This window comes from Camelina sativa, chromosome 13, assembly GCF_000633955.1.
Source record: "Camelina sativa cultivar DH55 chromosome 13, Cs, whole genome shotgun sequence".
NCBI classification, from domain to species: Eukaryota; Viridiplantae; Streptophyta; class Magnoliopsida; order Brassicales; family Brassicaceae; genus Camelina; species Camelina sativa.
The window spans coordinates 23,692,011-23,715,107 of NC_025697.1; the positions used below are offsets into that span (position 1 = coordinate 23,692,011).

At 34.5% G+C, this 23,097-nt stretch overlaps 4 protein-coding genes across 5 annotated transcripts in view; all 4 read left to right on the plus strand.

Moving 5' to 3' along the window:
* LOC104737713 (K(+) efflux antiporter 2, chloroplastic-like) overlaps positions 1-4,418 on the plus strand; it is a 7,605-nt gene extending 3,187 nt beyond the window's left edge. Inside the window, exons 5-20 of the mRNA XM_010457955.2 lie at positions 380-439; positions 550-669; positions 863-931; positions 1,017-1,082; positions 1,318-1,407; positions 1,628-1,732; positions 1,831-1,959; positions 2,124-2,333; positions 2,607-2,756; positions 2,980-3,033; positions 3,163-3,221; positions 3,312-3,378; positions 3,465-3,641; positions 3,737-3,793; positions 3,901-3,975; positions 4,049-4,418. Of these exons, the coding sequence (XP_010456257.1) occupies positions 380-439; positions 550-669; positions 863-931; positions 1,017-1,082; positions 1,318-1,407; positions 1,628-1,732; positions 1,831-1,959; positions 2,124-2,333; positions 2,607-2,756; positions 2,980-3,033; positions 3,163-3,221; positions 3,312-3,378; positions 3,465-3,641; positions 3,737-3,793; positions 3,901-3,975; positions 4,049-4,174 (1,614 nt within the window). The 3' untranslated portion in view covers positions 4,175-4,418. The remainder of the gene's footprint in view (positions 1-379; positions 440-549; positions 670-862; positions 932-1,016; positions 1,083-1,317; positions 1,408-1,627; positions 1,733-1,830; positions 1,960-2,123; positions 2,334-2,606; positions 2,757-2,979; positions 3,034-3,162; positions 3,222-3,311; positions 3,379-3,464; positions 3,642-3,736; positions 3,794-3,900; positions 3,976-4,048) is intronic.
* On the plus strand, positions 4,714-6,594 carry LOC104737714 (bifunctional protein FolD 4, chloroplastic). 2 transcript variants are annotated; one of them, XM_010457956.2, is made up of 5 exons: positions 4,714-5,084; positions 5,205-5,530; positions 5,616-5,852; positions 5,945-6,112; positions 6,213-6,594. In XM_010457956.2, exons 1-5 carry the CDS (start codon positions 4,907-4,909, stop codon positions 6,381-6,383), a joined length of 1,080 nt encoding a protein of 359 aa, XP_010456258.1. In that variant the 5' UTR covers positions 4,714-4,906; the 3' UTR covers positions 6,384-6,594. The 2 variants fall into 2 exon arrangements, with proteins under 2 accessions (XP_010456258.1, XP_010456259.1); XM_010457957.2 differs by having other exon boundaries at positions 4,725-5,084; positions 5,334-5,530.
* Positions 12,616-13,955, plus strand: LOC109128412 (bifunctional protein FolD 1, mitochondrial-like). Its single transcript, XM_019234640.1, has 2 exons — positions 12,616-13,585; positions 13,813-13,955. Exons 1-2 carry the CDS (start codon positions 12,616-12,618, stop codon positions 13,953-13,955), a joined length of 1,113 nt encoding a protein of 370 aa, XP_019090185.1.
* LOC104737715 (UDP-D-xylose:L-fucose alpha-1,3-D-xylosyltransferase MGP4-like) lies at positions 14,482-16,242 on the plus strand. Its single transcript, XM_010457958.2, has 3 exons — positions 14,482-15,115; positions 15,481-15,642; positions 15,733-16,242. The coding sequence occupies exons 1-3, from the start codon at positions 14,624-14,626 to the stop codon at positions 15,796-15,798; spliced, it is 720 nt and encodes a 239-aa protein (XP_010456260.1). The 5' UTR covers positions 14,482-14,623; the 3' UTR covers positions 15,799-16,242.

The window sequence follows — 23,097 nt, forward strand, 5'->3', positions numbered from 1 at the left end:
TTTTTTTTCCTACTTGTTTCACTTGGACTCGTACTATTCATTGTTATTATCAGACAGACCATTTCAGTTCTGGTGCCGCAATCATAATGCATAGAGATTTGTATCTTATCTTGTTGGTTTCATCTGCTGCAATCTATAGGCAGCCCTGTTCTTGGGTATTTGGCGGCAGGAATTTTGATTGGTCCTTATGGCCTCTCAATAATTCGTAATGTGCATGGAACCAAGGCCATTGCAGAATTTGGAGTTGTCTTCTTGCTTTTCAACATTGGCCTTGAGGTGAACTTCAGTATTTGATATATTTTTTATGTTGTTCCTTTTTCCTTTGATATGTGCTTGGAGGAGAGAAGAGCCAATTATTTCTATTTTCTTTGTTTGACAGCTCTCCGTTGAAAGACTTAGTTCCATGAAGAAATATGTTTTTGGATTAGGCTCTGCACAGGTAATCTAAGACTTTCTTTCATTGTGTTTTTTACAGCTACAATGCGTGCCTGCTTCTGTGTATATTTTTATTTTAGTCCTTTAATCTGGTTTTTGATTGTTGTAATCCAGGTTCTGGTAACGGCAGCAGTAGTTGGTTTGATCACACACTATGTTGCTGGTCAGGCTGGTCCAGCGGCAATAGTAATTGGAAATGGCCTCGCATTGTCTTCCACTGCTGTTGTTCTTCAGGTAAAATTCAGTCACATTCTTCCAAATTTGCACTAATTTATTTTAGGTGAACCTGTTACTGTTTTTTGGGAAGACAACCAGGAATTTTTCTTAATTTACGTTTAAAAAAAGATAAATTTTGATAGATTCAGTTAGCTTTTCATGCGATTTAGCTACCAATTGTGTGAACTGAGACAATGTACTCGGTTTCCAGGTTTTACAAGAGCGAGGTGAGAGCACCTCAAGACATGGACGAGCTACATTTTCGGTCTTGCTTTTTCAGGTTTGTTCAGAACACAAAGTTGTTAATGCGCTTGTACAATTGCTATTAAGCTAAGTAACTCTGGTCAATCTGTTGGTCTTCACAGGATCTGGCTGTGGTCGTGTTACTGATTCTCATCCCACTTATTTCACCTAATTCATCTAAAGGAGGGGTAAGCTTAGCTTTGGCGTTTCCCTTTTTTCCTTATATATCCCTTTGTGTTGTGTTTATTGTGATGTAATGGCAGACAGCTTAAGTTCAATATTCCCTCTGCTCTTTGAAGGAAATACTCATGGTCATGTGTTGCTAGTATTTGTTGAAAACTGCTATTGTGTTACATTTTTCTCAAGGAAGCCTAGAAATTATTCCGTAAGAAGAGAATGCTAAATTCTAACTGCTTTTCTCAGATTGGATTTCAAGCCATTGCTGAAGCTCTTGGACTTGCCGCAATCAAGGCAGCAGTAGCTATTACTGCCATAATTGCTGGTGGTCGTCTCGTAAGTCCCAATTGTTTTCCAGTTTCTCTTTTTGAGACTCTAAAGATCTGTATAAGTTAAATAACAAAAGAGAGATCCGGATAAAAGATGAAATAGCATTAGATTGTCTAAAAAATGGGTTTGCATGAACTTATAATGAAACTCTATAGCTAACGCTGCTCATGCTGTTGTGCTAATTCATAGTTTTACAATGCATTGACCCCTTTTGTGGCACACACAGCTTCTGCGGCCGATCTACAAGCAAATTGCAGAGAACAGAAATGCTGAGATATTCTCCGCCAATACACTTCTCGTTATTCTTGGGACTAGTTTACTGACAGCTAGGGTATGAACTTTGTTTTCCTTGTTGGTGCTTGGCATTCTCGTATATTCTGCCATGTCTTTTGTTTCGTTAATGTAGCTTTTTTTCTTTCCTTAAATTAGGCGGGACTTTCCATGGCATTAGGAGCGTTTTTGGCTGGTCTACTCCTTGCAGAGACTGAATTTTCCTTGCAAGTGGAATCAGATATTGCTCCATATCGTGGTCTTCTTTTGGGACTCTTCTTCATGACGGTAATTTTTTAACTATATCTTGAAAATAGCTAATTGATTAACGAACTGGTTTAGGGAATATATAGGATATAGAATATGTTATGACCTATTCCCTAATTTGTTTTCAGTTCTGAGTACAGTTATTCTCGTTCATGAAACTAACGGGACGAACTGTGTAAATTTAGGTTGGCATGTCCATTGATCCAAAACTTCTTCTCGCCAACTTCCCTGTCATAATGGGGACCTTAGGACTCTTATTAGTGGGCAAAACTATATTAGTGGCGATCATCGGTAAACTGTTTGGCATTTCAATTATATCAGCCGTGAGGGTCGGTCTACTTCTGGCTCCAGGTGGAGAGTTCGCGTTTGTTGCTTTTGGAGAAGCTGTCAATCAGGTTTGTTATATATATGATGATTTCATTTTTGCTTTCCTCAATGGGTTTAGTAATTGCAATGTTGCATGGAAACTAGATGGGTTGTTTTTGATGCTTCCCATCTATTATCTTTGGGAAAGTTAGGCTCACATCATGATGCTAGCAGTTTTATTTGTTTATAAATTTTGATTCAGATAAAAACTAGAAAACGATATTGCCATGTTTCATGGACAGAGGTTTCCGTTCTGCTTTATTCACATGTTTCCTCTAAGGCTTGATTGGTGTTTCCTCCAGGGTATAATGACTTCGCAGCTATCTTCGTTGCTATTTCTCGTCGTGGGAATATCAATGGCTCTTACGCCTTGGTTAGCTGCCGGCGGCCAATTAATTGCGTCTAAATTTGAGTTACAAGATGTTCGAAGTTTATTACCAGTTGAAAGCGAGGTCTTCTTCACAACACTTGAAAATAATTAAATTTTCACCATTTTGAGCATCGTTGTAAAACTAAAACAATAAGGCCATACTTAGTTGCAAAATCATATAGATAAGTAAGACCATACTTGACCTTAGCATCCTTCTGAAGCTCATGCATTCTTTGGTTGAAAATACCATTACAAGGCTAGTAAAGATGACTGATCCTTTTCTTTTTGTCTGGATTTATTTGCAGACGGATGATTTACAGGGCCACATCATTATTTGCGGATTTGGACGAATTGGTCAGGTTCGTATCGTTATCATAAGCTCTTTGAGAAAACAAAACTTCTCTAGAATTTTAGATAGTTTGATTTAGAGGATTGCTTACTGTTATATAATTAAGTTCGTCTTGACGCCTGCTTTCTGCTACACGCAGATAATTGCTCAGCTTCTTTCAGAAAGACTTATCCCATTCGTTGCCCTCGATGTCAGCAGGTAACATGACATTTTTGCCTTGTGCTACTCAATGTATATAAACAGCATTTTATTTGTCTGATTTGGCACTACGAAACTCCTATTTTACAGTGATAGAGTAGCAATTGGTCGTTCCCTAGATCTCCCAGTTTATTTTGGAGACGCTGGTAGTAGAGAGGTACGAGTAGAAAGCCAATGAACAAAATCAAATGTATAGCCACCCATCATCCAAAATTCTTGACTTTGTGTTACTTGTACGTGCAGGTACTCCACAAAATTGGGGCAGAGAGAGCATGTGCTGCGGCTATTGCTCTAGACACACCTGGAGCAAATTACAGGTGTGTCTGGGCTCTCAGCAAATACTTCCCCAATGTCAAAACCTTTGTCCGTGCACATGACGTTGATCATGGCCTCAATCTTGAAAAAGCTGGCGCCACCGCTGTAATATCTTTATAACCCTTCTTCTCTTTCTATTATTAGTTGTTACACAGTTTTTTCAATGTAGACTGAATAGACTCGACCCAAAAACTTGTTAGGTTGTTCCGGAGACGCTGGAACCAAGTCTACAGTTGGCAGCTGCTGTTCTTGCACAGGTACAAGAGATTGTTCTTCGTGCACATGACATTGATCATGGCCTCAAGAGATTGTTCTTGTAGTCAAAGATTAGATCAATTGTTAACCTTGTCAGCTTTTTTTACAGGCCAAATTACCGACGTCAGAAATTGCAGCAACGATCAACGAGTTCAGATCTCGTCACTTGTCTGAACTAGCCGAGGTATGTTTTTGTCTATAAGAAAAAACTATATTACTTGTTAAAGTCAAGTTTAATGGATCCCATGATGGTACAGCTATGCGAGGCAAGTGGAAGCTCCCTAGGCTACGGGTTCTCTAGAGGTACGAGCAAACCAAAATCACCATCACCACCTGATACGTCTGACGATAACCAGATTATTGAAGGCACACTTGCTATCTAACCTTTTTTCTCGCGTATGGTAAGACCACATATTTCAACTTCTTTTGCTTAAAACTGTACAGAAACCAAATCCTTATTTTGAAGAATCGTAGTGGAGAAAAAGTAACAAACTCTCAAATTTTGATGGGATAATGTGTTGAAATTTCTCTAGTTTCTTTTCCTGTCGGGGAAGAACAAAAGCAAATAATATTTGTATTCAACATTGGTCTAATATGTGAATGTATCCCTCGCTTTCATTTTAACCAGCCATTATTTCTCTGTACCTCGATACAACTCTTGACTCGATTCGATCTTCCGAACTCGCCCACGTGGAACTTTAGGCAAAAGATTATAATTTTTTTAAAAAGATTATACATTAGTTAATGTTGTATGAACTCTTGGATTTTTTTTTTTTTTTTTTTTTTTTTACAACAACAACTCTTGGATTTTTTTTTTTAAAAAGCAAACAGTCTTTGACTGGTATAAGAAAACCGGAAAATTCAAGTGAAATCAACAAACCGATTTGGGATTTGAACTTTAAACCCTACTGAAGCGTGAAATTAATTGGAAAAAACCAAACCCTAGTAGTCTCCGACGAAGTCATCTTCTTCTTCATCAATTCATCGTTTCTTCTCTCTACCGAATTTAAAAGGAACATTCCTAGTCTTCAGTCTCCATCACTACCTTCTTCTAATTAACCTCAGAGTTCGAAGCCACGACGAGCAGACTAGTGTTCTCTTTGCCTTGTAAAAAAATGGCGTCGATGATGTTTACCGACTGCTCCTCCTCCACGACGTCGCGTCTCTTCCATTTGAACCGCCGCAACGGTACTTCCCTCCTCCGTCAATGCGTCGGCCAACTCCGCTTTCAGACCACTGCTTCTGGCCGTGGCTGCATTCGCTCCTCCTCTTCTCCCATTTCTGCCATTTCCGGTAAATATTAAACCTTTTGAACACTTAAATTGAACTTGACATCGATTGGAAAATTGTAAATTGTAGACAATTAGACTTTAGTCTCTCGTCGGAATCATATATTTTGGTTTTTCTCTACAGCTGATACAAAATCAGAGGGTGTCGCAACTGTAATTGATGGAAAGGCTGTGGCAAAAAAGATAAGAGATGAGATCACAGTCGAAGTTTCAAGAATGAAGGAATCGATTGGTGTGGTTCCTGGTTTAGCAGTGATCCTTGTTGGGGACAGAAAGGATTCTGCAACTTATGTGAGGAACAAGAAGAAAGCTTGTGACTCTGTTGGAATTAAATCGTTCGAGGTTTGTGTCGCTGAAGATTCATCAGAAGAGGAGGTGTTGAGATCTGTCTCAGGCTTCAACGATGATCCCTCAGTCCATGGAATCCTTGTTCAGTTGCCTCTGCCATCGGTAAACATATTAAAAGTCTTATGATCATATTCATAACTTAAAAATAGACAGTGAATTACAATAGTGTTTTGGGATGTTTGTGCAGCATATGGATGAACAGAACATATTGAATGCGGTTAGTATAGAGAAAGACGTGGACGGATTTCACCCGCTAAATATTGGACGCCTTGCTATGCGTGGAAGAGAACCCTTATTTGTACCGTGTACTCCCAAAGGATGCATTGAGTTATTGCATAGATACAACATTGGCATCAAAGGTAAAAGAGCGGTTGTTATCGGAAGGAGTAACATTGTTGGTATGCCAGCTGCTCTGTTACTGCAGGTAATGATGAAACCTTCTGAAAGATGCCATTTTGGGATTATTAATCATTAGTTATATTTTCAGTCTTTATTGATGTATTATGTTAATTGTAGAGAGAAGATGCAACTGTTACCATTATCCACTCAAGAACCAAGAACCCTGAAGAAATCACAAGAGAAGCTGATATTATTATCTCAGCTGTTGGACAAGCAAACATGGTCAGAGGAAGCTGGATAAAACCGGGAGCAGTCATCATTGATGTCGGGATCAATCCTGTTGAGGTGAGTGGACAATTTTGACATATGGTAATGGCGTAATTCAGTTATCTAGTAGATTTCGAGTCAACCAGTATGCGGTGTTCAAATATGTACATCATTGCAGGATTCAAGTGCTGCCCGTGGCTATCGATTGGTTGGAGACATTTGCTATGAGGAGGCTAGCAAAGTTGCATCAGCCATCACTCCTGTTCCTGGTGGTGTAGGACCAATGACCATAGCCATGCTTCTATCCAACACTTTAAAATCAGCTAAGAGGATTCACAACTTCCAGTGACCTTACAAGAAGATTACTGGCCTTTTAAGAATAAACAAATCTTGCTCTGTTTTTGGAAGCCATTGGTTTGCTTTGGTTTATCTTTTTTTCCTTTTTGGGTTCTATGAAACAAAACAACATGTAATTCTAATTCACATAAATTGTCTTTTAACATTGTCTGTCTGTTCTTGTTTTTTGATCCAGAAGGACCAGAACTAGTTTTAACTTGAAAGAGTGGTGTTTCCCCATGTTACAGATTCTGAAACTTTTCGCATACTGCTTCAAACTTTTGTCAACAAAATCAGATTCAGAAATAGTTTTAGCTAAATCCGAAACAGAGGATCAGTGCTTTCAGCACAAGAGAACACCATTAGGAATTGGTTAATATACCACCACTTGATGACCCACAAGCAATTTGAACCTCTCTTATTCACTCTCTTAATCAACCAATCAAACTTTTCTCATGTAATTTAATTTAAAAAACTAAAATAATTAATATTATCTTAATAAATTAACAAAATTAAATTAAATAAAAATGTCTTAACTAAATTTTAAAATCATTATTTATAGTTTTTAAATTATAAAATCTAAATTCTAACCATTATTTTATAAACCTAAACTGATATATAAATTCGTCAAATTGTAAAATCTAAATCCTAACCACTTTTTTATAAATCCAAACCGAAATATAATTTTGTTTTGTAAAGTCAAAACCGTAATCCTCATTTATTAACTCAAAGTTGACTTATAATTTTATTTAATTGTAAAATATACACTCTAACCCCTTTTTTAATAAAGTTAAACCGACATATAATTTTTTAATAAAAAATCTATAGACTTTGTTTCCTTTTTTTTGAGTGCAAAATTTTTTTTCCTTAATTATGATTTTTTGTTTAAATACTGTATGACATGTATATTGTTGTATTTTGATTGGATAATCAAGAGACAAAAAAAAAACTAAATTCAAAAACAAGAAAGCTTTAAAATCTCTTTAATTACTGAATTTTGCCCATATGTGTTTCACTAAATCTATTTACAATTCATGATGTACATTTGAATCACGCAATTTAGATCTAGCATGCACATGATTGGCAAATGCAAGTAACAATGATGCCAGTTCCATATTTGATCCATCCACTCACTAGCACCAAATTTTGCTTAGTGGTCCTTTCAGAGCATTTCCGGCGAGTAGGAGTTGAATCTTCTGCATTTAGAGTGACTTCATTGACATATCTCATATCACCGAGAACCGTTTGAGTAGAAAATTCAGGAAATTCAGTTACTCCACCGAGCTCATTACCCGTCGGAGTAGAAGAACAGTGAGTTGTTTGAGATGAATATGACATCATCGGTCCATAAAATGGAGGATAGTTTGGAATAACTGAAAGCATGAAATTTTTTGGTGAAAACTCATAATTTGGTCTTTTTTTGGGGTTGGTTAGAAGACTGATTTTAAAATTGGTAATTGTTGGGATTTGGATAGTTAAAGGGGTAATTAGAAGAATCTTGGGTGTTAAATGGATTATTATTGGGATCCATTTCGAGAAAATGAGTTTTTGTTTTGTGTCCAAATCAAATGAAAAAGTATATATTTATAGAGTATAAAATGATGAATTTAAAAAAAAATTAAAAAATTAATAAGTTTAAGTGTAATCAATATTAAATAATTTGGTGAAAAAAACAAACCAGAAATCTCTACAACCAATAGAAAAAGAGCACATATATTTATTTTATTTTTATCCACAATAATTATTTCAGCCAATTAATCGATGCCACTTGCTTTGAAGGTAATGTAAATGGTATATATTTTTGAAACATGTAATCATATATATGATGATGGTTGTATAGGTAGTTGTGGTTGCATTTCATATGGTGGGAAAAATGTCAAAAAAATCACTAATTTTCAAATTTGGGACAAAAAAAATGACATAATCTTGGTGATTTATATAACCCAAATTTGAAAATTGGTGATTTTTTTGACATTTTCCCATATATATATATTGCTAATTATTTAGTATTGATGGAATCAAACATTTTAGAGTAGGCCGAAGTCATTGTCCATGACAAGGGAATCAACTATAGGACTCCTAAAGGTCGAGTGAATCCTAGAGCTGTTTTCATAGACGTAGGGATATGTCCTTTAAAATTATTCAAACAAATGTTGAAGTTAACAACATTTCATATAATTCATGTAGCAAATTTGAATTTTAACACCGTTCAGATTATTGCAAAGTTATAGATATTTTGGAGATTTTATGGCAATAAAACTTTAATAGGAAAAGTTTTTTTTGGAAAAATTGAAATGTAGAGATATATTGTCGAGATTTTATGGCAATAAATTTAATGATTTTAGTAATTTTAGTAATTTGGGGTTTGTGCAATTTTTAAGGGATTAAGATTGTAAATAATTTTAAGGTATGATGATGATGATGATATGACAATGTTGATGATGATGATAGTTACATGATGGTAGTATGATGATGTTTATATGATTATGGTAGGATGATGATGATGATAGTATGATGATGTTGATATTTTGATGATGATGATGATGATGATGATAGTATGATGATGTTGATGATATTAGGTTGATAATGAAAAAATTGTTGGGTTAGTGGTTAACTCATTTATCTTAACATTTTTGGAGTACAATTTTTGTGTCATCCTATATTTGTATCGGGTCGGTTTTAGTTGCAAACTTAGAAACCGATTGCACAAATCGGATCCTTCCTAATATCTATATATATGATTTTTCTTCAGCAAATTTGATCCTCTTAATTAGATGAATCTATCTTAATTATAGTCGACTTATCTACATCCCTAAAATATAGCAACACCATCAAATTCTTATAAAGACGGTTACATCTTAGGTAAGATTTAATTCGCGTAAAATATAATATTACATATATGGTAATATCTCATTAGCTTTTAATGTGATCTATTAATCCAGATACCAACTTTCTATAAATTTTAAACCTTAATTTACCTTAAATATAATCGAAGTAATTATAAGAATATGCCTACAATCTTTCCTAAATCAAAACAAACAAAACCATAAAAAATATCTTCTCAACTTGCGAATTAAAGCTTTCTACGACTCAATATGAAAAAAAACCCTACCTACAAAGTACAACCTTAAACAGTATATATATCTGCCATTCACCGCCCACTACGAGCACTACTACACCCAATCGAAAATCACATTACCTTACTAAATCCCACACCTACTATAATCTGAGATTGATACTTCATTTGCCTACTTAAGAGACGGACGTCCATCATTACAAAACTACTTGGAGGGTTCAGGGTGAAAGTTCTCCATTCATGGCATTAGTGCCTGCCCGGAGGGGAAGCAACCCAAGCGAAGGATTAGGGTCCCAAATTTTTTTAATTTATTTTCTTTAGTAAGTAAGGCCTTTTTTAGTTTTATTTGATGAAGTCCCTAGAAAAAATGCTGAATTTTATAGAAAATAATTAAATTTTGTTCCAAAATCAGATTTTAGTATGAGTTTGGTTAAAAAAATTAAAATTTGGTGTAAATCTATTAAAAAGAGGTTAATTTTTTTTCTTTAAGTATAAGGGGTAAAATAAAAATTTGTTTTAAAGCCTCCAAACTGAATTGTGCGTAGGGCATCCAATTATTCCAGACCGGCACTGCATGGCATAGTAAAGTTCTCCATTCATGGCATAGTAAAGTCATTGCACTTACTGGTCCTGACTTGCTTTCCTTTTAAATTTGCACCTACAGACAACAACAAATTATAAAAGATTGTTATCTCAACCGGTGGAACAATCATATATTCCTATGAGAAATAGTAGAGGACTAAAGTCCACCAAAGCACTTAATATATTTTTGATTTTTGTTGTATGCAGGTTGTTTTATAGCAACAAAAGTGATAATAACGAGGGTCATGAATATATAATATTAAAAAATAATAATATTTACAATCAGAAATTAAATTCTCAATTTTTTAAAATGAATGAAGATACACCCAGTAAATACTAAATAAATAACATTTAAATGAATATATATATATATATATATTATTTAAATTAAAAAACAGCACTATAACAATTATATATATAGTACTATAGAATTGTAGACTTTATCTACAATTCTGAATTTATGTATAGCATCTCATATATATATATATTCATAAATATATATATATAGTTAGTTATACCAAACTGAGCTTTTGCAAATATATATAGTTAGTCTAATCAAACAATACAAAAGAATCTGAAAGTTTTCAATCAACGCAATGACATCTTATTAACATCAAATAAATCACAAATATTAGATTTTATTTAGTATAATATATACAGCTAAAAAAATCAAGAATTAAATGGAGATTTCTAAACATGACCGCTTCAAAACGGTTTTGTTTTATTTTATGGATTTTACCAAATATATATAATTCATGGATTTGAACAATGTAATAATTGTAAAAATAATTTGAATTTTATGAGATTTTTAATGATTATTAAATTATAGAGATTTTACTATTTTTTTTTGTAAAAAAAAAACTAAATTAATTCAATTGTTAAATGTATGCCGGGCGGATTATCCATTACAAAAAAAAAAAAAATATATCGCAATTTAGAAGATTATACATGAATTCGATAAACAGAAGCATGGTTGGTTACTTGTTAGATTTTTTTTCATTTTATTATAACAACCGTAGTGAAAAGAGACGAAGTGGAATAGCTCCTCCTCCTCTGAACCTCCTAGAGGCTTTCCTCTAATTAATATTAATTGCAGCGTTGGTTGAGTTTTATTGGAACCGGATAAGACTTGGTTTAAATCCGGTTGAGTATGGTATAAATTGACACGTGGCACGTCATCTTCTAGTAGTTGGAAGGAACATTCGTTGCTCTCCGAGTTACGAACCTACCCCGAATGTCTCCCTTACGTTTCCTTTTTCTTTAATTCCTTTGGTAAACTTCCGAGGGTATTATTGGAACTTGGCGTGGAAAATATCTGAGCCGTTACAGCCGAAGATGACCTCACCCTTGCCACACCCAAAGAAAAAGACAGGTAGGCAGGCGCTTAGGTAAACTCAAGAATAAAACATTGACACGTCACTATTGGGCTTTCACTGGGCTTACAATTCCAGTATATGTAATAATATGAAGTATGACTGGGCTTAGCAGACGTTATTCTCGACCCACCCAAGGTGTCTTTCGTTTAGCAATTATATACATTCAAAAACGAGCTCACTCTTGTTCATCGCTAAAAGACAAAAACAACAAAAGAGAAAAAAAGTTGCAGGTCGAAGGGTGCTGGAGTACGTACACAGGAACGTTGCAAAAAGCAGGAACGAAAATGCAAGCTGTCACTGTGAAACGAGGAAGTGTGACGACCACACACGTTGCACCACTATATGCGTACCAGTTGTAAGAGTAAAGTTGTATATAGTTTCTCCGTTTGCTTCGTCTCTCTCACTTCGCCGGAACAGAGCTATTTCGACGCCGTTATATCAAATTCGTACAGTGAGTCTCTCGCCGTTTATTTAGCCACCGTAGTTTTCTGATAATCGTCTAGTTGCGTTGCTCTCTCTCTCTGTATCTAGGTTTCTTATTGCATTGGGTTAAATCGTTGCTCTCTCTCTCTCTGTATCTAGGTTTCTTATTGTATTTGGTTAACTCTTGCTCATTCTCTTCATCTTGGTTCGTCGGTTTTGTTTGTTTGGTTTGCTCTAATCTCATCTACCTAGCTAGCGCATACTATTGTCGCCGTTTTGTTACCCACCGTAGTTTTCTTTGAGCCCTGTTCCACTCTAGTTGCGTTGCTCTCTCTCTGTATCTAGTTTTCTTATTGCATTTGGTTAACTATTGCTCATTCTCTTCATCTTGTTTCGTCGTTTATGTTTGTTTGGTTTGCTCTAATCTCATCTACCTAGCTAGCGCACATTATTATCGCCGGTTTGTTAGCTACTGTAGTTTTCTTCGAGACTAGCTTCTCCCTGTTCCACTCTAGTTGCGTTGCTCTCTCTGTATCGAGGTTTCTTATTGTATTTGGTTAACTCTTGCTCATTCTCTTCATCTTGGTTCGTCGTTTATGTTTGTTTGGTTTGCTCTAATCTCATCTACCATAGCTAGCGCACATTATTATCGCCGTTTTGTTACCTACCGCAGTTTTCTTTGTGATAATCATATTCCTGTTCCACTCTAGTTGCATTGCTCTCTCTGTATCTGGAACTAAATCTTGCCATTTCGTGGTTTTTGTTTTGTAGATCTGGTTTCAGTTATCATGGGTTTTTCTACGACGGTCGTGTGTCCTTGTCCCAACGGTGCTGGCTTCGGAAACCAAACGAGGACGAGTGTGATCAAAGGATTTGGGGGTCGAGTTCGGATCGATTTTAAGGGAGGGTCTTGGGGACGTTTTCCTCTCATTAACAGAGAGATACCTGCTGCTAGCAAGGTTTCATGTGGAGCTGAGGGAGATGATTTCTTCCACTTCTCTGAATCATCTCAGCTCGTCGATGGCCGACTGCTTGCGCAGGAAATCCAAAGCAATGTTGCTGGGAGTGTTGGGTTGTTCAAAGCGGCAACAGGAGGAAAAGTCCCTGGCCTTGGCATTGTGTTGGTGGGCCAAAAGGGTGAAAACACACGCTTTGTCAAGACCATCATCAAGGCATGTGAGGAAACTGGCATGGATTGGGTCCTGGAACAGTTGCCGCAGGACTGTTCTCAAGAAGCAATAATGATTTCAGTTGAGAAGTTAAACAGAAACTCTGCACTTCAAGGTATTCATTTGGAGAATGTAAACTCAAGTGCCATTCTGAAAATTAAACTGGAGAAAGACATCAGTGGAGTTCATCCTCAGAGCCTCAATGCTCTCAGTGGCTATGGATCAGATCCTCCTCTGTTCATGCCACCTTCCCCAAGAGGTTGCATCCAGAGGCTTCTCCAGTCTGGTGTGAACCCTGAGGGTAAGCACACTGCTGTCATTGGAGACAGCATTCCTGTTTACCAAACAGGGATGATCCTTAGGAGGAACATGGCTGCCTCCAGCTTTGTGATAGGACGACGTCCCACAAACCAGTCAAGGAAGTTCTTAATTAACTCTGATGTGATAGTATATGATGCAGCAGGAGTGAACTTTGGTATCCCCAAAAGTTGGGTCAACCCTGAAGCTGTGTTAATAGAGGTTGGGGTTTGTGCTGAGTTGACTGTGTCCATAATGATGAGCAATCTTATGGATGCCGCCATTATGACAAGTTCTTGAGAGAGAGAGAGGAGGAATAAGTTGATGTTTCTGTGTTTTTGAATAAGTTGATGTTTCTGTGTTTTTGAATAATAACTGTGTTTTTTTTTTGTGTTTTGAATAAAATTTAAGTTGAATAAGATTTGTTTTGCGTTTTCAAAGGTAATTTATCAAAACAGGTTTAACCAGGGAAATCACAGTTGAATAAGATCATGTATTGACCTAATTGAATCGAAACAGTTTTTGTTCTGATTCACACGGTGCCAATGCTTTATGAGAAGTATGAAGATGAGATTGATCCAATTGCAGAGAAGGCTGTGATCGAGATGAAGAAGCAATACCAAATTTTTGAGGCCAAGTTTTCAAGTAAGATCCATCATTAAGCCAAACAACTCAGAAATCGAGAGATTGAACTAGATTGATTAATTTTAGTTTAGTTCATTTATCTATTCCTCTGTTTGTGGTTTTGGTTACTTACCGCTCAAGTCATTTTGGTTACTTACCACTCAAGTCATCTAAACTACTGTGGATATAAAATGGGCTGGGCCTTTAAAATAATTTATAGAAAGGTCCTACCCATCTTTTTTATAATGGAAATCTAATCTTACTCTTTTCCATGGTTAATAAAAAATAAAAATACATGCTAATTGCTGAGGTTATGTAAATCTTAACTTCAAATTAGATAGTTTTTACCTGAAAATGTCAAAATAGTTATCTAAAATGACAAATAACATAACACAAGTCACCAAAAAAAAAAAAGACCAATTGGTGATACTGGCAGATAAGGCCGATATATGGGCCTAATTTCAATATTTGAACCCCATTTAACACCGACAGATCCAACATTACGACCCGATTTAATAAACGGAATAAATAAATAAATTGGTAGTAAAAATATAAATAAACTCTTCACAATGAAATCAGAATCGCCATTGTTTTCTGTTATTGAGATCTCCCTCATCAGATCTAACACTTCCCACTAAATTTCTTCTCTGTATAGAATAAACTTCTCGATTTCGAATTCGTCTGAAACTACAAAAAAAAAAAAAAAATGGCGCAGCAACAGTTCCTTCACCAGCGTCCAATCCAAAACCCATTCACAAACCCATTCTCTTCATCTCCGCTTTCTAACTCCTCAACCTCGAACCGTCCAATCTCACTCTTCAGCCGCAACGGTCTCCTCCTCTTACTCGCACTCCTCGTTATCCTCGGCGTATTCCTACCCTGGGCTGGATCTCCTTTATTCCCGTTCCCAAACAGACTCTCTTCTTCTCAATCTAGATGGCGCGGCTATTCCCTCGCTCAAGCCGCCAAGTTCGTCGCTAAGAACGGCACCGTGATCGTCTGCGCCGTCAGCTATCCTTACTTGCCTTTTCTCAACAACTGGTTGATTAGTGTTTCTAGACAGAAGCATCAGGATCAAGTCCTCGTCATCGCTGAGGATTACGCTACTCTCTACAAGGTTAACGATAAGTGGCCTGGTCACGCCGTTCTCATCCCTCCGGCGTTCGATTCTCAGACGGCTCACAAGTTCGGTTCCCAGGTATATAACATCTGCTCTGAGTTTTCCATTCAATTTTAATCAAATCTGGGTTTTGCGTAGTGTCTTTGTTAGTTTTAGATCATCTGAGATTGGATACTTAGTTTCCACCATACGGATCTTCGTTAATTAGCTAATGTTATGTCACTGATTACTCGGATCATAGGTTTGTTTGGTACATCCATGGCTGATCCTATGAATAACAAAAGATTTTCAACTTGTGGATGTAGTAGCTACCATTTTGCTTTGTGAATTTTGATGCTAGTTGAATATTTTCGTATCCCCTGTTTATGTAAGTGATACTCTATGCTAAGAGCTTGTATTGCGATGGAATTGATCGTATTAACTGACTTCTCGTATGCGATTAGGGTTTCTTCAATTTCACAGCACGTAGGCCGCAGCATCTCTTGCAAATTTTGGAGTTAGGTTACAATGTAATGTACAACGATGTTGATATGGTCTGGTTGCAAGATCCGTTTCAGTATTTGGAGGGAAAGCATGATGCATACTTCATGGATGATATGACTGCAGTAAGTATATTCTCTCATGCATCTCCTTCATCGATTGGTATTGACTTAGTTAGTGTATTTATTATTTATCTTCTTGATTATGGGTTCCAGATTAAGCCGTTGGATCACTCATCGAGAAGAAGATCAAACGTTTCCGTGACTTTGTTCTATGGCTAGTCGATGATCATGCTTCAGCGTCCATTCACAAACCCATTATTCTCTTCTTCTCCGCTTACAGACCACTGCTTCTGGGGTTCTGGCCGTGGCTACATTTGTTGAAATCTGTCTCAGGATTCAACGATGATCCTTCTGTCCAGTTGCCTCTGCGATCCGTAAACACAGTCTATGATCATTTTCATAACTTGAATATAACAGTGTTTTGGGATGCTTGTGTATATATGCTAAGAGGATTCACAGCTTCCAGTAACGTTACTAGAAGATTACTGGCTGTTTTGGAATAAACAAGTAACATTACTAGAAGATTACTGGCTTTTTAAGAATGAACAAATCTTACTCTGTTGTTGGTAGCCATTGGTTTGCTTTGGTCTTTTTTGTTGTTGTATGAAACAAAACATGTAGTTTTAAGTCACATAGATTGTCTTTAACATTTTCTGTCTGTTCTTGTTATTTGATCCAGAACACGTTTAAATTTATCCAGATATGGAATACATTTTGAAAGAGTGGTGTCATATGTTACAGATTCTGAAACTTAAGTACATAAACTCTACAATTCTATCTCTAAACTTGTATAAATGAATTCTTTTGCAGACGTTTTGGAACAAGAATACATTCCCGAAAGCCTAACAAATTCTATTTTATTTTTGTTTAAACCCTAACTTAAGTAGGAAGTCACGAGTAGTGTGCCTATTTTAGAAAATGGCGTTGATGATGTCTACCGATTGCTCCTTCTTCACGACGTTTATTGAAACTTTTTAAGGTCGATAGGGTTTTCTTTTCTAAAGATGTGGATTGAGGTGTCCCCATCCCATGGGTGATGATGACTTGGTTCGGTTCCAAAATCTTACTTGTGGATTAGTAAATTTGGTTCACTCTCAAATCTGTGGAAATTCTTCACAAATATGACGACCCCAAAAAATTATCATTCTCTTTTCTTCTTTTCAATATGCTTGCTTGGCTTCCACATTGATGAATTAAGACCAAAGAAATAATCATTTTTTTGGTTTGCATACCGTATTGAACCGGACGAGTCAAGCAGGAGGGGGTTGTCTGCGGTTCTTTTTCCGGTTAAATCTGTGGGAATCGTAACCGAAACAGCGAAACCTAATAACCGATCCATACCGGAGACATGATGCGTCTTTGATTAAATAATGATTTTTTTTTCGTCGATTAAATAATAATTATGAAGTTTTTTAATAAAGCATTTACGCCGAGCCTAGAACACAGATTAAAATTTTAATTGTTTATTTTGTAATTTTTATTTAAAGCATCATATATAGAATTGTTTTATTTGTTTTAAAAGTTTTTTTTCTTTTCTGGATTTAACATTATGTCACTAAATCATATGTTGAATATAATTTATGGAAAAATATTTATTTTGTATAGATTTTGATTCGTGGTGCACCGCGAATTTTTGTTTGTTAATTTTCTTTGAATTGTTTAGTTTTTAAAATTATATAGTGTATTTTGATTGTTAATTCTATAACTTGACCCATAATATACCGTATATTAATTTTTTGTCAATTCCCTTTTTAAAAATACCACTCCATGTTAACCATTTTTAAAACTACTCATTTTTATGTACAAAATGATCAAATTACTCTTTCTTTGAATGACAACAAGAATGTACAGTCATCAAAATAAAAATAAAAATTCCTGCCAAAGATTATTTTTTCCTGCCAAAATCGAAAAAAATTTCCACCAAAAATTTTAATTTTAAAATTTATACCTTATAAAAACATTGTAAACTCTTTTAAAAACCTTGTAAAAGCGTTTACAAGGTGTTTAAAAACCTTGTAGAAAATCTTATAAACGCTTTTAAAAACCTTGTAAAAGCGTTTACAAGGTGTTTAAAAACATTTTGAAAACCTTTTAAAAACCTTGTAAGTTTTTTTTGGCGGGAATTTTTTTTGTCGAAAATTTTGATACAAAAATGTTTGAATGTTTTATATGGAACTCATGATAATGAAGGATATGAGTTCTCCAATTTCTTTGAATATCTCCTCTGAATTTTGAGTCAATTGAACTTGTCCATGATAAATTGGTTGCTTAGAAAATCAAAAAGAAGGTAGGTTGCTCATGGAGTCAGTTTGGCCAAAAGTGTGACTCTCGATGAATTCAGGGGTTGGGTTTGGGTGTGAACCTCTGCTTATCCCTCCTACCAAATCGGTTTCCTGGCTAAAAGCATAGAGCGATTTTATTGATGTCAGGACCGATTTGAATTTAGATTTAATAATTTTAGAGAAATTTAGATTTAATAATCTTATTTTTCACTTAATTAACTAGTCTGAGTTTATTGAATAATAACATAAGTGGACTAAACATTTTATTTGAATTAAATTTGAAATATTTTTTTTTGTTATTTTGTTATTCATTATTATTCATTCATCTAGGCTACTTACAATCAGGTTATGGTATTAGTCTGAGTTTATTGAATAATAACATAAGTGGACTAAACATTTTATTTGAATTAAATTTGAAATATATTTTTTTTTTCACTTAATTAACTAGTCTGAGTTTATTGAATAATAACATAAGTGGACTAAACATTTTATTTGAATTAAATTTGAAATTTTTTTTTTTGTTTTTTTTGTTATTCATTATTATTCATTCATCTAGGCTACTTACAATCAGGTTATTAAATCTGTCTCAGGGTTATTGCCAAAAAATCCGTATAAAATCGGATAATATCTGTAGAAATCTTAGTTGTTTAGAATGAAAATTTCTAAATACCTTATTTTTAATACACTATCCTAGTTAGGGGTGTCAATCGGGTTGGCCCGGCCCGGTCCGGCGCAAAACCCGTAAAGCCCGCATATGTTTGAGTCCGGTCCGGCCCGATCCGAAATATTTCCGAGTCTATATTTCAAAGTCCGAGCCAGGCCCTAACAGGACTACAGAGCTTTTCGGGCTTTTTCGGGCTTATCATATCGATCAAAAATTCAAACTTATAAGCCTTAAAAAGCAGTGTTTGAAGGTCCACTATAAAACAAGTCAATCAAAAATTTAATAACGCATCTATATTAACCACAACTAACTTAATTTAATAAAAAAGGTTTAAAACTAAATAAAATTTGATACTTTAACCAAATAAACCAATATATAATTTATATAAAATATCATTAATAAAAATTTTAAAGTATTAAGTATGGTTATTAAGTAAATATGAAAACTAGGATTAGAGTTTAAAACTTTATTTACAATAAATTGTTAATCAAATATTACAATCAAACAAAAATGTTAACAAAAAAGTACAAATATATTTGTTTGAGGGCTTTTCGGGCTGGCCCGAGTCCGGTCGGGCTAGTCCGAAAAACCCTATAGCCTAAACGGGCTGAGCCCGGAAAGCCCGATTTTTTTCCTGGACATATATATTTAAGCCCGAACCCAATGTTTTTCAGGGCCGGGCAGGGCCAGCCCGTGGGCTTTGGCCCTAATTGACATGCCTAATCCTAGTTAAATTATCTTAATTATCCTTAATGATTTTTTTTTTTTACTATTTCTAATGGCATTATAATATAAAATTTTAATGTTATTTTTATAAATGCGCTTTTCAATTAATATAGTAGGATATCTTTTATTTTTTATTGATTAATTTTTAAAATCTAAGTTTTTAAACGGAACTGATATAGATTTTATTCAATTAGATTTTTGATAAAAAAATTAACTCGGAATGTTGATAAAATTTGTAGTTGTAGATTTTATTAGATTAAATTTTTAAAATCTTAGCTGTTATTTTTTTAAATTAAATATGAATTAGTTTAGATTTTTTTTTTTACTTTTCGAGATTTAATTTAATTTGATCTGTCTCTCGATTTTTATTTGTTTACTAATAAAGATTGATTAGGTTTTTTTTAATGGCAATTGAATGTAAATTTTTTACACATTTTAAGGTTAGTTCAATATTTGTACTTCCCAATTAATATAGTAAGATTTTTTTGTCAACATAATTATTGAACAGAAACTGAACTTTGGCAAAAAGGAAATATTTACTAGTATTTTTTTAATATATTAATAAATGAGTCACAAATTTAATTACAAGCAAATAATGTCCTTTAACTATTGTTTTAATTCATAGCTTTAATCTATATATATACATTTTTGAAGTACATTTTAAGTTATACTTATTTAAAAACTTATTTACAAAGTTAATCCCAAAAAAAATTCCGAAAATAACATTATGTCAGATTTTATTTCTTAATATTGTATATTCCTATTGGAACATAAAATATGATATATTTAACCACACATTCTATTGTGTTTTGAATATATTTTATCTCCTAATCCTTTGCAAACAAAGAAAACATTTTATTTGATTCCCATTTTGTTTTCCAAAACCTGTGAGCTTTGATTCTTAACGTAGAAAGAACTTCGATTCACATTTATTTAAATATTATAATTATATATCTAAACTTAATAAAATTTTATAATATTACAAATATGTAAAATTTTAAAAGTTTAAACTATTATATAATATGGTTATATATTAGATGGGTTATAAAGAGGACATGTTGGAATTAATAAAATATCATTAAATTTGTGCTAACACAAGTTAAATCCTTATTTTATTATTTGTCAACAATACAAATACTAGAATATTTGACATAAAAAATCAAGTTGATTTAACTAAGATTATTTAAAATAATTAAATCATTAGGAAAAATTTGACTTAATCACAGTGTATAAATTATTTATTATGTATTTAGATCCCTTATTTTTTGTTATAATAATCAAAAATTAGAATATAATCTCAAACACTAAACAAAACAAACTAAATATAAAAAACAAATGATCATGAAGTGTATTACCCATTAAATATTAATATAAACATTTAACGCACAAAAGAATGGAAAATTTAGTTATTACTCTATTTACAAAACATCCAATATCTAACAAACAAATACAATATAAAATATAAATAATAATAATTATCGTATGCAAGCAGGTTAAAATCTAGTGTGTGTTTAATTCCAAAATTTATGTCTATATGTATTTTTCGGAAATTATTGATCGATGTCGTTTAATTCCACATGGAATGTATGTATATTTTTGTTAAACCCTAACTTAAGCTCGAAGCCACGACCAGTGTTCTTGTTTGCCTAGTAGAAAAAATAGCCGCTTGGTATTTTCAACTCATCTTCTCCATGGGCAAGGAGGGCAAGAGACTGAAGAGATGCTCCACATCCACCGATGTTGAAGCACCAGATGGTGAGGGCACGAAGCCTTTGCAGAAAGGTAAGAAATTTAGGTTTCTTTGTTGCTCCAGGGTATTTTAACCATCAACATAACATATATAAAATCTGCTTAGCTTGCTCTTAATTATACAAGGCATATGCATATACATATGTATAGAGATAGTTTGGTGAGATGGAACTGTTGTATTATGCTAATTCGAACTGTTTCTTTTTCTTTTCTTTTGATGCTTAAGCTGAGGGAGAGCTACAGAACTCTGAGACGGATGTAAATCCGAAGAAACGCAAGAAGAAATCTAAGAGCAAGGTCAGAAAACTTAACAGTTCGTCTTTCTCTTAATAATTTCTTAATAATCTTTCTTTTGACAGAAGAAGTGCCACGAACGACGTTCTTAACTTAATATATATGTCCTCTCTCTCTCTCTCACTCATTTCACTCACTCTCACATAGTGTTAAATTTACTCTGTAGCAAACTGTTGAAGATGATTTGGAACCCAAGAAGACATCTGAGGAGAGGTATGATTCTGTAAATATTAGTTACGCGATCCATGTTAGGACGTTTCTTCTATTTACTACTTAGAAATAAAAATAAAAAAATACTCATTAATGTCCGATCATATATGCTTCGATTCTGTATCTTTTTTCACCACACTTAATTTCTATATATATATATATATATATAGATCAGACATTAATGAGTATTTCTCTAATTCATTTTTTTTTTCTCTTGAAATTGAATGGCAGGAAATGAAAAAATTGAGGAAATCTTTCAAAGAGATGACTGAAACTATGAAAAACCTGCAGGATTTTCTCATGGGGAATGCTGATCTACTACCGGGGATTTCAATGAAGGTATATATATATGCATGTTTCTTCAATAATAACTTATAAGTTGTGGTTGGTTACTAGCTAGCTAGGGGTCTCTGTTTCTGCTGACTTGACTGAAACTATTATATGTAAAAAAACCTGCAGGAGATGTTACTGACCAAATCCCCGGATACTTCATCCAAGGTATCGTTCATCTGATGATCTGCAGTTTGTTGCTCTGTTGCATTAATTTGTATTGTGTAGGCTGACAACAAAATGATGATACCTTAACACTTTATAGCTAGCTTTCTACTCTACTGACTTTTGAATCACAAATAAATCCTGGTTTGATTGTCCATATAACGGTATAGGAGGAGGAAGAACCCGTAGAGAAAATGGACCAACTGGCAACACATGAGTGCTTGTTACGAAACTGAAGATTCTGATATGAACAACGACTATACTATCTTAGTTAGGGGATTGGATACTTCCCTCACCAGAGATGAGACCAAGAGCGCATTGACGAAACATTTTGAGTCATGGGGATGTCAAGTCTTGAGGGTTTTTGTTCCCATTGAGTGTCTAACCGGTGCTCGCTTAGGGTTTGCTACTTGTTCCTCATCTCCAATATTATTTTTTTCTTTACTTCCATTATACCAACTGTAAGATTGACTGACTAGTGATTACCCTTGTGTGTTACTTCTCTTTACTGCAGAATTGCTTTCATTGATGTGGATGATGAAGAAAGGGGTTTAAAACTAAGTTACAAGGGAGGGTGGAATCTTTATCTTACGCTGGCTAAATATTCACCGGAATACCACCAGTTACCCAACTTTAAAGGCTGCAACATTGTGGTTCTTTTCTTTTGGAGCGCCGTTTGAAAAGATTCCTCGATAGGCCCCCGCGGCGGTATTAGCCTCCCACAACACTATTGCTCGCTCTGCTACTTGACTTGTTTTATTCACCAGATGAAACTTTTCTTATTTTAATTATGACTTGTTGTACTGTTTTAGTTGCAAAAACTTCTGTTTGAAGAACGTGGTTTGAATTTATGTTTAAATTTATGAGACCATGAATATGAATTTGCTTTCTCTTCCTGAGCGCAGAGAACAGTGTTGCATGAAGCTTCGTGAATAGTATTATTAACTACACCCTTCTCATGAATGTTGGCCTAACATCTTTATTTAACGTTGATTTATTTACACCCGCACCCACTTTGTGAGTTTAATGTTTCACATCGACCTATTTTGCAAACGATGGTGTGTACTCATCCCACAAACTCTCAAACAGCGACATGTT